An 18,148-nucleotide genomic window follows, 5' to 3' on the forward strand; every position below is an offset into this window, starting at 1 on the left:
AACACCAAACCAATCACTTCAACTCCAAAAATCCATCAATCAAAAAGCAAAAGCAAAAGCAAACTCAGTTCACAAAACCTACAAATGAAAAGGTAAAAATTGAAGAAGATGGGTTGTTAAAGATTAGACTTGAATTGAAACAAATATTTAAAAATAACAACCCACATAGCTACTAGCTAGTAACTAAAAATAAATTAACAACCAAACAAAAATTTGTAAAAATTGAAAAAAATAAGCATGCACATAGCGTTTCGAACTTAGGACCTCTTGTTAATTTTAAACAACAAAAACCATTGCTTTTAATTAAACTTCTTGATCCTTTAACCAAATTTTATAAATTTATACTCTTATGAAAAGAAATTTGTAAAAATTAGAAAGTAAATAAGCACATGTGGTGTTTTGAACTCAAGACCTCTCATTATTTTCAATGACCAAACCACCTCTTCTACTTAAATTTCTGTGTCATTGAACCAAGTTTTATAAATTTATACTCTTGTGAAAACATATATAAATATAACATCTTAATAATTTTGGTACTCCCAATATTTTTGGACCCTGGACGGTTGCCCTGCTTGCACTGGGCCTGGGCCGGCCCTGCGTCTGTCCTTAGCCTCGGACAAGTGATCCACACCGCATCCAAACCCCATCACTTAGACCGTCCTGTCCTTCCACATCCCAAAACAGACAAAAGCATCCTCCACAGTGTCTCCACTCCAGTGTTCCCAAAAGTAGCTCTTTTTAGCCTGTTGCTTTCTGGCGGGAAGCTCAGAAGAGGCAAAAGAGGAAAACGAAAACCCTCTCTCTAAAACCCTAGAATTGAAATCCCCTCAAACCATAACTTGGATACAGTTTCAGTGTTTCACCGCCATGTACTGGCTCGCTACTCGGAACGGCGTCTCCTCTTTCCCTCGCTGCTGCCATCTCGCTCTTCTTCTTCGCTCCCCTCCTCGTAAATGCAGCTCTTTCATTCCCTCTCCTCCGCTCATGTACTCTCTCTCTCTCTCCCTCTCCCTATGAAATAATTTTCTGTTTTATTAATTTATGCATGCTGATGTCTTTGTGTGTAAATGTGTTGAATTATGAATTTATTATGTTGTATATGTTCTTGGGTCATTGAAATTTCAATAAAAGGAGAATTCTTTTGAAGCTTTAAAGACCTTGCCTTATCCACGAGATTTGAATTTCCATCGAATAAGATTTCCGAAATGCCAAGCTTGGTTCATCGATGAAGAGTAAGAAATGGTTTAGTGGGTCCTTGTCAAAATTTCAATTTTGCAAAATACTCTTTCCGATATGTTTATGTAGAAATTATCGTAACTTAATTAAAATCAAGATACTTCAGAAGCAAAGAAACAAAATCGAAACTCCCCATAAGTGCATTGGTGATTTTGGTGATGTGCAATGAACCAAAGCTATTACTCAACAACTTAATTCGTTTTATTGTAAACATACTTATGAAAATGTTTGAGGATGCCTTACGAAATGATAGTATCAATCAGTCTTGGTATAAAATTCAAATGTGGTCTGATGATAATTCCCTTCATTTAATTAAAAGAATTAAAATAAATACTGGGAAACAGAACAACTATTCAAGAACTAGCCATACCCACTGGCGAAGTAGGTAATACTTCTTTTCCTTCTTTGTGTGTGTCTGTGTACCTTTAATATTCATCTTTAATTTGTTTCTCTTACTTTAACTAGCACAATGAGATTTTTTTTTTGTTCTGCATTAATAGTGGACAGTTTCGAAGGATTCGTTGTTTCAAAGATCAAAAAGTTTCAGGAGGAAGCAGAAAAGGGACCAAAAAACTTAATGCTTTGAATAATTTCCTGGATGAAAGAGCTCTTTCTAACATACTGTGGTGGAAGGAGGTTTGTTACTGCACACATTTTGCTGTTGTGAATAGACAAGTTCTCTTTTTTTGGCTTTCATTGGGAATATGATTTCTTGATATCTTCACTGAAGATCTTTCATCATCACACATGTTTCATTTGCAGAGGATGGAGATGTGCAGGAAGCCTTCAACTGTCCAGCTGGTTAAAAGGCTTGACTATTCCAATTTGCTAGGCTTGGACGTTAACTTAAAAAATGGGAGGTGAGATCTTTTTATGATACTTTATCGATCTTATTGTTATTTCAATTGTGTGTTTATGGAAGAGACAATGAGAAGAAAAAACTCATGTGTTATGTGCCGTTCTTTTCTGCTCTTAGCAGTTGAGCTTGTTTTCCTTTTCTTGTAAAGTTTTATGTAAATATTCATATGACCTCTTTTTTGCATCCTTAGATGACATGAAGGACTAAACTGTAGGTTCCTCAAATTTAGCTCCCTGCTGTGGGTCATGGATAGGTTAAAGAAATGCTAATGATAGCCATCAAACCTGCAAAGTGTCGGATTACAGGTTTTGAAATGAGAAGACTTGGGTTGATTACTGTGCTCAATCATATGTTTCATCTCTATTTCATGCCAAAGTGAACCTAGAAAGAAGCTTGGTGTGTACTTAGAAGTTTGGTCCTTCGTGCCAAAGTTTAAATGTTTAGATGTAAAGACAACTGAGTTTGAAGAATCTTACATAGATTTATAGACCCTTTGATGTAGGTCTGTTTGAACTACTCACATTCATGATCAACAGGATTTTGTACTTTAACCTTCTTGAAAGATCAGAGGCAGAGAATGGATCAAATTTCTAGGTGGACTAGAAGACAGTAAATTGTTAATAGTTAAAAGTTTTAGTATGGATTATTTATCTCTAGTATTTTGAATTTAAATATAAAAGGGTTGGAATTATAGCATCTTCGTAGTACACGTGAGTTGTAGCAGCTTGATGTTCTTTGTAATAGCACTACTCATCTTTTATCCAAAGAAAGGTTGTTGCATCTCTGCGTTGGCTAAAAGTCCCTTTACATGTTTTGTGCACATAAATTTCCCAAATATAAGGAATTGAATCCTGACAGAAATAATTAATTTACTCTTTTCTGAAAGATCTCCAAGAGTTTTTTTTTTTTTTTCATAGTAAAAGAGTATTCTTTCAAACATTTACATGTTCATAGGTTTTGATAGAAAACTAGTATGGTCATCTTTCTTAGAAGCTTCAAAATATTGTTTCTTTCTTTGTAAAGCTCATTGAGTATACCTTGTTTGTTTTAGTCTAAAAGAAGGAACGCTCAACTGGGAGATCTTGCAGTTCAAGTCAAAGTTTCCACATGAAGTTTTGCTCTGCAGAGTATGTAACTATTTGTATATCAGCCCTATTGGTATTAAGAAGCTTTTAAAGCTAGATTTTTTCATGCGATCTTTTCTACTTTATAATTGGTCAGCCTTGTTGAAATCTCTTAACATTCGTAATATGTTTATATATAGTTTATTAATTATAGGTGCAAAAATTGTTTTATTTTATTTATTTTTCAGGTTGGTGACTTTTATGAAGCCCTTGGAATAGATGCTTGTATTTTGGTTGAATATGCAGGTTTAAATCCTTTTGGGGGTCTGCGCTCAGATAGTATTCCAAGAGCTGGTTGCCTGGTTGTGGTATAGATCATACTTTATTTTCGTATGCATGTTATATTTGGATTCCTTGAACTTCAAATATTTCTAGACATCGGAGTTTTATTCTGTCACAATTCTTACTTTGTCATTTCTTTACTAATTTTGAGAAACTGTATATACTTAATAGTAAAAACCCTACTATGCATTTGTACAAGATTATCAAAAAATGGGGCCTTGTTAAAGTATGAACTTTGTTCCTCTTGGTTTTCCCTGGGAACTATACCATGTTTAGTAAATTGAATATGCTTAAGAGGTCTTTCACATGTGTTATTAACTTATTATTTTGCCTAGCTATAGGATGGTATGTTGGGAATCGTGCTAAATAATTAGTATGGCATAATTTCTACCCCATTCTTTTGCTTCTTTCTTCCAAAGTCTATATAATTATGTTTTTCCAATTCAACCCAATATAAAGAAATGTTTCTGGTCATTTTTTTTCAATCAATTCCTTATGCATAAAATCATGTGTTTATTCTGTCAAGGACTCAGTGCATAATTATATATGATTTGCAGAATCTTCGTCAAACTTTGGATGATCTGACACGGAATGGGTTTTCGGTGGTGAGTATAGCATTTATGATAACTATACTAATCATTTTATTGTATTCATAAATTATCCTGGTAGAGGTCGCATTTGGTGCGATGGCAAGTGCCTTCGCCCATGAGCGGTAGGTCTCGGGTTCGAGACTTGGGAGCAGCCTCTCCATAAATGGGGGTAAGGCTAGCCGACATTCACCTCTCCCAGACCCTGCGTAAAGCGGGAGCCTTGTGCACTGGGTACGACCTTTATAAATTATCCTGGTGCATTGAAGTTTTAACTACTTTTTTATGTATTCACTTTACTGTTGTCCGGAATATGCAATTATGCCTTCAGGTCCTTATTGTTTTCTGCTCCATTAATGGATGATAGGTTTACTGCATAATTTGTATGTTTGCACCTTTGAAGCGCTGAGGCATGCTTCATACGGTGTTCATCTTGTATTTCTGTTGCCTTTAGTGGTGTATCATGCATCCATTGCCTTATATGGTCATTTTTTTGTCATCCAACTAGTTTGTTCAGTGTTCATTGTCTGATTGGTTGCTCAATGATCATGCTTTGGTCCTTGTAGTGCATTGTGGAAGAAGTGCAGGGCCCAACACAAGCTCGTTCCCGTAAAGGGCGTTTTATATCGGGGTAATTACATGTGGATAACTCATTCATTTATAGTTTGTCATTTTGTCATATAACATACCATTAAACAGATTTTTTTGTTTCCTTTTTTGAATTGAGTGATAGAAATTGTTTTATTGTTTATTTTGAAGAAAGGGATAGATATCTAATCCTGAAGCATGTTATTATGTATTCTGGATTTCTGGTACAACACAGTTAGTACAGTTGTCATAAAAAATGTTCTCAATGAACAGTTATCTACGTCACAAATACACATGCTGCTTCTTGGAAATTTAATATACATGTGGTCTTTTATTTTGTTTTTATAAAAATTATTAGATTTTTATTGAAGATGAAACATTAAGCTTCTTATGGTTGTTCATATTTTGATGTCAGAAGTTTCATGTTATTTAGGGTGTGGAGCATGAAAATTTCCTGTATCCTTATATTGCTTCGGAAAATTTTATTTTTGAATTTGATGCCCAAAATTCTTGACATGCATATGTTTCTTCTGACTTGTTTTGTTGAGTATTTCAGGCATGCTCATCCTGGTAGTCCTTACGTCTTCGGACTTGTTGGGGTTGATCACGATCTTGATTTTCCAGAACCAATGCCTGTTGTTGGTAAGAATACATTATATTTTCTTACTTCAAAATGTTAATTCACTAGATTTTCCCGTCCTTGATTATTTAATGCTTCAAGTTAATTTTGCACTCCAATTTATGCTAAAAATCAGTTCCTAAATTCATGTGTCTTTTCTTAAGGCTGTAAGTTAGATTCTGTTGTTCATAGTCCTTAAAGGCAATACAGCTATCTTAGGTTGACTTGTGTAAGGTTCATTAATACTTGTAAAATATATATGGCAGGAATATCTCGTTCCGCAAGAGGGTATTGCATCAATTTTGTCCTGGAGACTATGAAAACATATTCGTCGGAGGATGGTTTGACTGAGGAGGCCTTGGTTACTAAGCTTCGTACATGTCGGTACCATCATTTATTTCTGCATACGTCTTTGAGGAGCAATTTCTCAGGTAGATATAACTTCTAAATTAATGTAAAAAATGGTTGGTGCATCCTTTATTGCCTGTGGGGTGCTTCTGTTAGGCCAAATTGTAAAATTGTGCAGAGGATATCTGATTTTGGTTGTGGCTTGCATTTTTCTCTGCCAAGTGAGGCATAGACCTGTTGGAAGTTAAAGTTAATGCCTCCAGATTAAGTTTCTGTTATTAACTTATTCTACACCTTGAATTTTTTTTCCCTTAAATGTGCCTTGCAAATATTTTGAGAAACCTTCGTTTCCCATTATATAAGTTTTGGGTGATTATTTTTTCTTGCTCTTCAACCAAGAAAATAAATTTTCTTTTTCATAACTTTATATAGTTCTCTTATCTTTCTGCTATTCTTCCTTAAGTAGTTTATTTCATGCTTAATTATATCAAGAGTCTCCTTTACAGGCACTTGTCGTTGGGGAGAATTTGGTGAGGGAGGCTTACTGTGGGGAGAATGTAATGGTAGACATTTTGAATGGTTTGAAGGCAATCCTGTCACTGAGATTTTATCTAAGGTCAACATATCTAATGAATTTATTGTGTATTCCACTTTTTGTTCACTGGCATATCGTATGAGATATCCATCTATCAAACTTCTCAGGTTAAAGATCTTTATGGTCTAGATGAAGAAGTTACATTCAGGAATGTGAGTGTGCCTTCAGAAAACAGACCCCACCCTTTAACCCTTGGAACAGCGACTCAAATTGGTTTGTCTATTTGCATCGACGATTTTACTTTAGGGTAGTGCTCTTCACACACCCCTTTTTTTACCTCCTACACACCCATGTTAATTTTTGTCCATTGATATTCTTCAATTCATTTGATCCGACGCCCGAACATTGAGAGGGGTGTGTGAGAGGTAAAAATGGGTGTGTGGATAACACTACCCTTATTTGATTGTCATGATATGAAGTCATTGTCAAGTTAAAAGTGATTGATATGTTTCTGCACACTTCCAGGTGCCATACCAACTGAGGGCATACCTTGTTTGTTGAAGGTGTTGCTTCCTTCAAATTGCACAGGCCTCCCCTTATTGTGAGTATATTATGTATGCTTTTCCGTTGTAACAAACTGCATAGCCCTCCATTTTGTTGTGGCTATATGCATGTTTTTTCTTTGGTGTGCCTGAACAAATACATCACCGTCATTTGATCACTGCCGAGTTTTTCTTTCATTCGAATGACAAATTCCTCCAGTTTCCCTTTTCACTCAGTTCTGTTCGATGTACAATCTCATAATATGCTAACGTACGCGTACAACTGTATGTCTGTGTGGGTACATGTTTTCGTACTTTGTTCCTTAGATTTGTTTGTTTCTGATTTCTCAGGTATGTTAGGGATCTTCTTCTTAATCCTCCAGCTTATGATATATCATCCACAATTCAAGGTGAGCTGTGATGTCCTTTTTGTACTGCTTCAGCATGAGATCTTAGCATCCGACTTCTTTTCCCCAAACATATTGTTTCTTGTCCATTATCTTTTGGTGTGTTTTATACTAAGTCAATCCTAGTGCATTGTTCCATGACTTTGTATGTTTCTGCTCAAATGTGTGCCACTACATTCATGTCCACTCACACACCAACTAAGAGACAGATTAATTAATTTGTATGATATATAGAGGGTGGGTGGGTGGGGGCAAACTTAAAAAAGTAACAATTTTAATTAATAAGGGTACACTTTTCCATATAGTAGGTGAGTTCCATGCAGAAAGGCTTCAAAGCGAGAAGACTCAAAATAATAAGAGCCACTAACCTGCATGATTCAAAGTTTCAAATAAAAGGTGTCCTTAAGATTCTAGATTATCTAAATTTATCATACAGTATTTTGTTCCCCTGAGATCCTGAACAATAGATTGGCATTTAACGTGTTATGTTTGACCTGCATGGCATGCCATCTCATTATTATGTTTTTCTAAATCCTCTAACAAGTGTTTTTATTTGTTATTAAATCAGCAACGTGCAGACTTATGAGCAACATAACGTGCTCAATTCCTGAGTTTACTTGTGTTTCACCTGCAAAGGTTGTATCCTGACCTTGTTATTGTGATTCAAGCATAGCTTGCTCTTGCTTTCATTCTTTTCACTTTTATAAAATATCAAGACCTTAAAACAGTCTCTGTAAATTACAGTTTGAATATAAATGAACTACATGTGAGCTGGTATAGTGAATTACCATTTTTTTATTGACGGTTCTTGGTTCTTCTCTTTCACCAGTGTAAAACCTTTCGTCCTAGTGATATCCTTCTCCATAGTTGGCATTGACCTTTCTATGACTCAAGTATGAATTTGAAGTATCTAAGTTGGCTGAGTAATTACTTCCCAGATTTCAGTCTTTTAATGTTTATGTTTTAGATTTTCGATGCAATGCTATGCTATTGAAAGGTGAGTATTTTAAGTATTTTCTTCTATTATATCTCTATTTAAAGAATTTTGTCCCGTGTCTTGACTATATTTAACTGTTGAATATAAATTAATTAGTCAATAAATGGTTCTCACATAATACATGGATGTTTTAGTGAATATGCATACAGGGGAGTATTCGTGTGTGTGTGCGCCTTCATATACGCGTGCCTTTTTATACACTGGTAAATAATCCTGAGTTGTATGTTTCACAGCTGGTGAAGCTTCTTGAACTGAGGGAGGCCAATCATATTGAGTTCTGCAGAATTAAAAATGTTCTCGATGAAATATTGCACATGCAAAAAGCCCCTGAGCTATGTGAAATCCTGCAGTTGTTGATGGACCCTACATGGGTGGCAACTGGGTTGAAAATTGACTTTGAGACATTAGTAAGTACAGCTGCCGAGTTGATTTTACTGTTTTTTCTGTTCTTTTTCTTTCGGTTTTTTATGTCCTCTAGTTTACCAGGAAAAGTTTTATGGTTGAATAGGTTAAATGAAAAACCAACTTCCAAACTAGATGGCTAGATCCTTGTTCATGAAATTTGAAATATCTGGGTTCAAGACCCCTCCAGGAAATGAAACATTCACTTTACAATCTTCAATATGGAGCCCCCTATGTATATTCTTGTTATCTTCTCTATGAAGGGCACTAGTGCTTAGCCTAACATAAATCTCAAAAGTTGCCACTCTATTTGATTCAAATACATTTAATCTTAGTTCTCAGAGACTTGCTATAAAGGATGATTACACAAATCTTTCAAAATCCATGAAACATCCATTTTGAATTATAGGTATAAGTTTTTTAATAGTCGTAATAAGTTACTAGATTCTTTATAAAACATGCATCTTTTGGAAGGCGTTGGTATAACTTCTCTTTCTTTTGCAATTGAAAGCACTCTGTTGGTTGGACGATTATAAATTTATTAGATTGCTGTGGATTGAGACGTGTAAATCTTGCAGGCATTCATATAGATCCTGAAGTGTCTATACTGTTTGTTTTCCATGTATATAATATTAGTCCCTTTTTTGGCCAGGTTAATGAATGCGAGTGCACTTCAGATAGTATTGGTGAAATGATCTCCCTGGATGGAGAACATGACCAAAAGTTTAGTTCTTTTCTTGTTGTTCCTAATGATTTTTTTGAGGATATGGAGTCTTCATGGAAAGGTCGTATAAAGAGAATGCATATAGAGGAAGCAGTTGCAGAAGTGGAAAAGGCTGCTGAGGCGTTATCTCTAGCAGTAGGTCTCCAGCACTCAACTTTGGCTCACACGTTTACATGTCTCAAAATTAACTTTAAATTATATTGTCCTAGAAGGCACTACATTAAGATTTCAACATTTTCCTTCCTAATTATAAGCATTTTGATGTACATATGTTCATAGCATTTAGAACTTTGCAGGTTACTGAAGATTTCCTGCCTATTATTTCTAGAATAAAGGCCACCACAGCTCCACTTGGAGGCCCAAAAGGAGAAATATTATATGCACGGGAGCATGAAGCTGTTTGGTTTAAGGGTAAACGGTTTGCACCTGCTGTTTGGGGTGGTACCCCTGGGGAAGAACAGATTAAACAGCTTAAACCTGCGCTAGATTCAAAAGGTAGAAAGGTTGGAGAAGAGTGGTTTACCACAGCGAAAGTGGAGGACGCTTTAACAAGGTGTGCTATTTTCCTTGATATGGAAGTTGCTTTCATTCTTCTTCAATTTGGCTAACCCACTCTTTATTTCTTCATTTAGTCCTCTACATTGAATAGAGTTACTTAACCTTTTATTTTCTTTTTCTTTTTCTGTTGTAGGTACCATGAGGCAGGTGCCAAGGCCAAAACAAGGGTATTGGAATTGTTGAGGGGACTTTCTTCTGATCTACAAGCGAAGATCAATATCCTTGTATTCTCCTCAATGCTTCTAGTTATTGCAAAGGCATTATTTGCTCATGTGAGGTTGGGTATTATGACTTTAAAATGCCCTTAAACAGTACTCGTATTATCTGCAATTGTAATCAGCGGTGTGATTTAATAGTTACATGGTCAGCTAGAATAATTTGTTGGGATCGTTTTCAATGCTTAGTGTCTATCTGTACTATAATTTTATTCTGTGGACAGTATTTTCATCGGGTACTGGGTAGTCATAATAATTCGGTTGTTTTCTTCATGTAAGAACTTACCGAGACTATCAAAGTATCACTTGTATTAGTTTTTCTCACTCTTTGATCATCTTAAGCATATGTTACACAGATCTTCAATCTGGTTTTAGATATTACTTTTACTCCCTCGTTCAATGAGGGCAGTTTTGTTGTTTCACTAAACCTCTGGAGGTTGGTTTTCTTTGCTCATGTTAAAGGAATTAAATAAGTTGAAAGTTTTCATGGAGTTATTATTGGATGCAATAGAATTTTAACGAAAACTCAGCCTTAGTGACGCTTTGATCAAATCCTAAGCTGTTAGCTAAGAACTGACTAACAATAAGAAGTAAGAACCATCATCCATGTTATTTTTTATTGTAGGTTTTATAACTATTCTTTGAATTCCACACATTTGATCTCTTGGGAGGTTGCTTTATTAATCACATCTTTAGTGTGGTATCTATTGTATTCTGATTTTGTTGCCGGCATATTGCAGTGAAGGGAGAAGAAGGAAATGGGTATTTCCCACCCTTGGAGAGTCCTGTAGGTCGAGGGTAGTGTCAATAAATCACTCTGGTCCTTTTTGATTGACAGTTCACATATCCATATCATGTTTCTTACATCTGTACTGACTGTTATATATATTTATTTGTTGGACGTAGGATGTAAAACCATTGAATGGAGGAAATGGGATGAAGATAGTTGGTTTATCGCCATACTGGTTGGATGTAGCAGAGGGTAGTGCTGTAAATAACACTGTTGATATGCAGTCATTGTTTCTTTTGACTGGACCAAACGGTGGTGGTAAATCAAGTTTGTTACGATCAATTTGTGCTGCCGCATTACTTGGAATATGTGGATTTATGGTGCCCGCAGAATCAGCCTCGATTCCTCATTTTGATTCGATTATGCTTCACATGAAATCTTATGACAGCCCTGCTGATGGGAAAAGTTCCTTTCAGGTATGATATCATTATATGCCGTCTTAGTTGCCTATAGTCAGTAAGTAATGTAGTAAATAGTTTAGTTTCTCTTAAATTAGTTAAGCTCTTCATGCTCGGCTACATGTCCTTAATCTTTCCACTTCAAGCAGGGAGGACTTGAGCCCCTTAATTTCTTTTACGTTTTATCGCGGAATTTTATTATTGGACTGCCTATGTAAACAAGCCTTCTGTAATTGGATTTCAGTTTTGTCATTGTTTGGGACTTAAGACCCAACTTTACTCTATCTTCGTCTCTCTTGCGCTGTAGTTTCTTCTCTCCCTCACCTTCTTCCCTATGTCTTACATGTTATATAGAACAATGTTTGGATCAAATCACAAATTAATCTAAAAGAAAAACTTGCCCTGGTGTTTTGTTTGATGTGATTTTCTGATTCCTCATACATATTTATAATCATCTGAATCCCATACAACTGGAATCGGAACATCAACTTTTAATGGTTGCAGCCTTACACACTTCATGTTACCCAATTTCATTGTTTCAGGTGGAGATGTCAGAAATTCGGTCCATTGTTACTGGTGCCACTAAGAGAAGTCTTGTACTTGTAGATGAAATCTGCCGAGGAACAGAAACAGCAAAGGGTACATGTATTGCTGGTAGTATTGTTGAAACTCTTGATGCAATAGGTTGTCTTGGTATCATATCTACTCACTTGCATGGGATATTTAGTTTGCCTCTTAATACGAAGAACACTGTAAACAAAGCAATGGGAACTGTATATGTGGATGGCCAAACAAAACCGACCTGGAAGTTGATGGATGGGATCTGTAGAGAAAGCTTAGCATTTGAAACGGCTAAGAGGGAAGGGATTCCTGAAACAATAATCGACAGAGCTGAAGACCTGTATCATTCAGTTTACGCAAATGAAGTACTTATAGGAAAGAATGACACAAAAGTTGAACAGTTAAGTTCCACAGGTTTTAGCAATTCTGAGAGATCCCATCCCCTGTCAAGTAGTGCTAAAGTTGAAGCTGTGACAGGATCAACGAACAGAATGGAAGTCCTACAGAAGGAGGTTGAGAGTGCAATGACCTTTATTTGCCAAAAGATGCTGACTGAGCTCTATAAGAAGAAAAAAACATCAGAACTTACTGAGATACGCTGTGTTCTAATTGGTACAAGGGAACAGCCACCTCCATCAACCATTGGTCTGTCATGTGTTTATGTGATTCTCAGGCCTGATAAGCGACTGTATGTCGGGCAGGTAATTTTTTGTTAACATAAATTCCCTTCAGTTATTTCTGGTTTTAAGAAAAAAGTAGTCATGATAGTCACTCTCAAGGTCGGTCTATGTCCTTGATAATTATTGGTCTTGGTCATTGGCTGAAAAAATGACACTCGTGTATTATGAAACTTTTTATTATGCTATGTGTTTCAATTTAATGTGTCTACATATTGATTTCATAGACGGATGATCTGGAGGGACGAGTCCGTGCACATCGTTCAAAGGAAGGACTGCAGAACGCCAATTTCCTTTATTTCACTGTCCCGGGGAAGAGCTTGGCTTGCCAATTAGAGACTCTTCTAATCAACCAGCTCCCTAATCAAGGATACCATCTGATCAATGTGGCTGATGGTAAGCATAGGAATTTCGGCACGTCCAATCTTTCCTTGGATGGTGTGGCAGTTTGTAGATAATTCCGCAGATACCTTTATGTACAAGGTTGCTTTTGTTGGGGAAAATGGAGAGATGGTTGGCAATCCTTTAACCTATATACGTATGTATTTGTAGCAGTGGCTGCAACAATTTTGTTTTTGTTCTGTTGCTCCACTTCACGTGTTTGTCAGCCGAGTAGACGAATGTGAAGTTCTGCTGGTCCTTGTAATATATTACAATTGTTATTTATCCGATTCTCCTTTTTCTACCCAATCCGCAATACTTGACATATCGTCATTGCTACATTACAGTTTTTGGTTTCATTGAGTGGAAGCATGACTCTTATGAGCTAAAATAGCAAGTTTTTGACGATGCAGATTATATAGCAGAAGTGTGCACACCGATAAACGGTTCCTTTTTGTTTAGCAGGGTACAAACTTTGTTTTAGAATGAAAAGACACTGCTATCTCATTAATTTGGTTCTACTATAAACATTTTCATGTTGGTTTACAGAAGCCAATCATTGTTACATATGTACAAACCTATTTTTCTTCATTTGGAATTGAATGATTTCATACATATATGGCTCACTCCTTAACCAACCAAGATCAGCACAACAAATATAGTCTCATCGTCAAGCTCACTATGTCTAGACGTCAACCGATTTAGCGAACTAAACTTCTTGTTCGATTTGATTCTACTGTCCCAACGATCAATGTATATCATTAATCGAATGCAGAAGACGAACGGCATAACAAAGCATCTAAGACGAAAGCGCAAGTGCTTCTCCGGTAATTCGAGTGCTTGTTAAGCCAGAAGCCAGAAATTTTTGTGGGTCTTTGTATTGAGAAGGTAGCCTCCATTTTGTCCCTTTTTCTGTACTCCGACGCAGGTGCAACTGCTTTTATCAATCAAATACTCTGCTGTGTCTATTGGTTTTGTCCCTCGCGTGGAACCTCCAGGCCTCCTGTATCTGTTTGAGGTACACAAAACAAAGAGATTAGCAAATATTCAAGTTGATCAATCTGTTTTCGCACACCAAATCTCAGTAACACTTCGACCCAAAACAAAAATTCCGATGGAAGTTCAAATATCAGCATTTTTGTAAGGCTTGGGAGATGAGAATTTGGATTATTTTTGCAAGAAGCACTGCTGCTCGTCAAAAGAGCGTTTTTTATGACCCAAAATATCTTTAAGGTATTAAAAACGACTGAAAATATGACTTTAGGCCCTAAAATTTAATTTTCTCCACATAAAACCCAACATAAGTTTTTCACTCCAATAAAACCCATTGACTAGATTTCACATCAGCAAAATTCATTAATTATATTTTAACTTTACACATTTAAAATTTTTTGATGCCTAAAATACCCCTATTTGAAGGTTTAATGTACACAATTAATTCTATACGGATTGTAAGGAAGATTTAAAGATTTTACAAAAATAATAAATAATAAATTAATTGTCTAATATATGATAACAATAAAACATGTCTAATATGTGTAATAATACATGCTTTGTTTAATCAATCAAATTATATTTTACATATAAATGTTGGTAAATTTCACACACACACATATATATAACAAAAAAAAAAAAAAACATACTTGATATCGTAAAAATTCATGCAAAATAATTTACCTACAAAAAAATGTTATTTGATTTAGTGCACCTACTATTCAAATTTTAAAATGTTAGATGCTTAAAAAAAGCAAAATAGTTTACCCAATAAATGTATTTTTTTTATTCAATACTAGTTTACCTATTATTTGTACATATAATAATAAAATGTAACCAATATATGATACATACAAAATAAAATACCTACATAATGAAGAATATTATTTGTTTCAAAATTAATTTACTTACAAAATAAAGAAATTTTATTTGATTAAAAATTAATTTACCTATTATTTGTACATATATCTTATAATAATAAAATGTGCCAAATATATGTAATAATACATGGAAAATATATTACCTACTAAATAAAAGATTGTTATTTGATTCAAACATCAATTTACCTACAAACTATGTTAGTTGCTCATCATAAATTTACATATAGGTAGATAAATTAGTATAATATGTTTGAACATATATGTAGTACTGTGCATATATATATATATATATATATTGAGCTTATGGTAGTACTATATACATTTGAATGTGTGTGTGTGTGTATATATATATATGTTAGGGGTAATAATATGTGTAATAATTATTTGTTCATTATAATTAAGGTGAGTAATTACATTTATTGATTTATTTTGAATATTGTGATATAAGTTGTAAATATCTTGTAATAAAAGGTCAATTATTTTTCTACTTGGTAGTCATTTTCAAATTTGGGTTTTATTTGAAAGTTTATAACTAGGTAAGTTTTTGTTTAGAAAATAAGAGTTGCAATGATCTATATTTAAAAAACCCTAAAAACAAATACTAAAAAATAGCTTTCGGTTGTTATAAAGCACTTTTAGATATTAAAAAACAGTACACAAAAAGTAAAATGATCAACGAGGTTCTTGTTGTAAAAGGCAATGAAAATGTATGAGCAAACTCACCCTAAGATAACTGTAGAAAGACTCCGTCGTTGCCCTATAACAAGGACATCCACCCCAAGAACCTTGCTTTGATCTAGAATAATACTTGCTTTGTCCTTGCCTTCCATTAACGCCACCTTCTCTACCCGCACACGTACTTTTGGTTTTGCATGTTTGCATGCATTCTTCATTTCTTCAAGAAACTCCGTGTTCCCTAAACCTCCTTCTACGGTGGCGGAGCCACCCCTAGGTCTTTTAAGGAACATCGTTATCGTGTATCGCCATGAATTAGGGTTTTCGACATGGAAGAGAATCAATTCATCGTTCTCGGAAACAGTTTTAGACAGTGCATATTGGAGTGCACCTGCTGACTCTTGGGTTGGATCTGCTACCACCATTATTCTCCGCGGCGATGCATTATGTCGAAAGTCCATGTCCCAAAGCTATCGATACACCACCATCAACCACAACCAGAAAACCCCAAAGGGTTTTGCAATTAAGGGTAGGAAGTATATTGTTTGTGATTATTATTAGGGTGGGCTGTTACACCCATCCTCCGGACGCGGACAATTTCCAGCAAAGCTCTTGAGGAAAACCGTTTGAGATTGAACTGCTAGCTAAAAGTCTAACACACAAATACTTATTTCTTCTTCCTTTTATTTCAGACAGAATAATATTCTTTTACTTATGTTAGTTGTTTTTCTTTTCTTGGCCTGTGCATGCATTCAGATTTAACGTAGCTTCGAACAACTAAATTCAACTTTTTAAGGTTACAACTTGAAATATCTGTCACTTGCTAAATATAAACTACTAACTCAACAGGATACATAAGTACTAACAAACAAAAACCACCAAACACCAAACCAAATAAAAAATAAAAAAAAGGAAAACTACAACTTATTATGGCCCGTTTGCACGGACAGAGCCAATGAAGGCTCACTGAGGGCAGATGCCCTCACTCAAGTCGTTCGTTTGTTTAGTTGCAGACTACAATTATATAATATTGTTGACCCTAAAAACTACCAAGCCTACATGGCGCGCAGGCCGAATAATTAGTAAGCTAACTACATCCTTCAGTTGTATGCGAGGCGTGCCAACTCGTCGGCCAAGCTCGGCCGAGAAGTAAAATTTGTTGATGTTGCGTTGGGTGCACGGCTGACTTCTCGATCTTGCGATTGCGGCCGAGGAAGGAACACGCCTCGGCTTTCAGGTTCTAGAGCTTGAAGACAAAGCTACTAGTTCTGCGAAGTTCACAAATCATCAGCGTCGGATTCGGTCACCGTGATTATATTCGTAAGAGTATAAGCACGCTGAATCGACACCAGATTATAGGGACACAAGTACTCAAAACAAATATATGTCTTGATTGTGAAAGTGGTTCGGCCATCAGAATGCTGAACTCTAAAACCTACTTGTGAATAACTAATCATAAACGACTCGGCGTTCAATGCGCCAAGTATAGTAACTTGTAACACCTCGCTTCGCTGAGAAGGCTAACGAGATGACCTCTGCTGATAAGGATTCGAAAATCCTTCTCGACCGAGACTTGGATAGATAACCAGTCGGCCTTGTCGCACTGCTGTTTATCTAAATTGAAGGTGCTCCACGGTCAGCTGATTCTACGACAACAGTGCTGTTTATCCAAACTAAAGATGTTCACTGGTTGCCTTCACAGTGCTGTTTATCCAAACTGAAAATGTGTTGGCGAAAAAAAGAGAAAAACAAAAATCTCAAGGTTGTTGAGAGGGTTCGCGTAGAGCGAGGGTATGCGCAGGGCAATTTGTGTGTTGAATTGGAAGGGCTTGTTTCGATGTCTTCCCTCTCTATTTATAGTAGCCAACCTGTATTGAATCCCAATCACTCTTGAATTATAACTCATTTCCCTGATCCAACTTTATCTCGGCCAATCCTATTCCTTCTAGGACTTTGAACATAACTCGTTACCAGGCCATATTCAATTCCAGCATCCTGATCCTGTCGAAACTCATTCTCATAACAAGACTCATCCACATACCTAATTCCCAATGGGTTAATGCCAACATCGACCGCGCGGCCCATGAGCTAGATAACCCCCAACGACATCTGTACACGGCCTCTGGGCCGAGAAGGATTATAACCTTGGCCCCACCAACACTGGGCTAAGAACAATTCTAAACTCAGCCCAAAATAATATTTTTTGGCCCAAACATCACCCTCTCGCTTCTGAGGTCGCCAACCTATACTCCTTAGTTCGAGCCTCGACCTTGAAGAAGTGAAAAATCAACTCTTGGGAACTACCACCATGCGCACTTATGAGACGTAACCCCACGATCTCGATTTCCAAATTGTCTTGCACATGTCAACCCCGTGGTTACCCTAGCAGCAGCCTTTAATCATGATCCTCGAAAACATGCGATCGTCGAAACGTCTCTCTTGCATTAAAAACCGCTGTAACAAGCCATCGTGCGTCCTCAAACCGTGAAAACCTCGATCCTCTAATCCCAATTTTCTGAGCATGTACAATGATTAGTACCTCTCCCGCTTGATTCTACCCTTGATTTTGAAAATCAACCGTTTAGCTTTCCGTTCCCAAATGCCTATAAATACCTGGATCCCTTCCATTTGTACCTTACGTTCTCCAAAACCTTTGAAATTTTCTCGTCGCTCTGTTCTTAAAACCTTCAAAAACTAGGGAATCTGAAACTTCCATCTCAGAAATTTTAGCCTTCATCAATGGCCTAATTTGTCTCAGAACTCTCCCCC

The 18,148-nt window shown here is 36.2% G+C and overlaps 2 protein-coding genes across 2 annotated transcripts; one reads left to right on the forward strand and one right to left on the reverse strand.

Annotated features, from left to right (window-relative positions):
* Positions 1-598: 598 nt before the first annotated feature.
* Positions 599-13,139, forward strand: LOC126597417 (DNA mismatch repair protein MSH1, mitochondrial). Its single transcript, XM_050264218.1, has 22 exons — positions 599-986; positions 1,737-1,872; positions 1,999-2,096; positions 3,147-3,222; positions 3,408-3,527; positions 4,059-4,106; positions 4,655-4,719; positions 5,233-5,318; positions 5,562-5,726; positions 6,150-6,259; positions 6,346-6,451; positions 6,704-6,779; positions 7,072-7,130; positions 7,696-7,763; positions 8,358-8,531; positions 9,179-9,385; positions 9,547-9,803; positions 9,942-10,085; positions 10,764-10,821; positions 10,930-11,229; positions 11,754-12,473; positions 12,677-13,139. The coding sequence occupies exons 1-22, from the start codon at positions 868-870 to the stop codon at positions 12,905-12,907; spliced, it is 3,423 nt and encodes a 1,140-aa protein (XP_050120175.1). The 5' UTR covers positions 599-867; the 3' UTR covers positions 12,908-13,139.
* Positions 13,140-13,244: 105 nt separating this feature from the next.
* LOC126597425 (uncharacterized) lies at positions 13,245-15,840 on the reverse strand. Its single transcript, XM_050264226.1, has 2 exons — positions 15,428-15,840; positions 13,245-13,839 (listed from the first exon to the last, which is right to left on the reverse strand). The coding sequence occupies exons 1-2, from the start codon at positions 15,838-15,840 to the stop codon at positions 13,674-13,676; spliced, it is 579 nt and encodes a 192-aa protein (XP_050120183.1). The 3' UTR covers positions 13,245-13,673.
* Between the last annotated feature and the right edge of the window lie 2,308 nt (positions 15,841-18,148).

This window comes from Malus sylvestris, chromosome 13 (assembly GCF_916048215.2).
Source record: "Malus sylvestris chromosome 13, drMalSylv7.2, whole genome shotgun sequence".
Classification (NCBI taxonomy): Eukaryota; Viridiplantae; Streptophyta; class Magnoliopsida; order Rosales; family Rosaceae; genus Malus; species Malus sylvestris.

What these genes read in the sequence shown, in the direction of transcription:
- LOC126597417 (XM_050264218.1), top strand. Translation starts at nt 868, where the DNA reads ATGTACTGGCTCGCTACTCGGAACGGCGTCTCCTCTTTCCCTCGCTGC. An exon ending in TCACTGAGATTTTATCTAAG is followed by an intron (nt 6,260 to 6,345) that starts GTCAACATATCT and finishes CAAACTTCTCAG; the next exon opens with GTTAAAGATCTTTATGGTCT. An exon ending in ATGGGAAAAGTTCCTTTCAG is followed by an intron (nt 11,230 to 11,753) that starts GTATGATATCAT and finishes TCATTGTTTCAG; the next exon opens with GTGGAGATGTCAGAAATTCG.
- LOC126597425 (XM_050264226.1), bottom strand. Translation starts at nt 15,840, where the DNA reads ATGGACTTTCGACATAATGCATCGCCGCGGAGAATAATGGTGGTAGCA. An exon ending in CTTTCTACAGTTATCTTAGG is followed by an intron (nt 13,840 to 15,427) that starts GTGAGTTTGCTC and finishes TACCTCAAACAG; the next exon opens with ATACAGGAGGCCTGGAGGTT.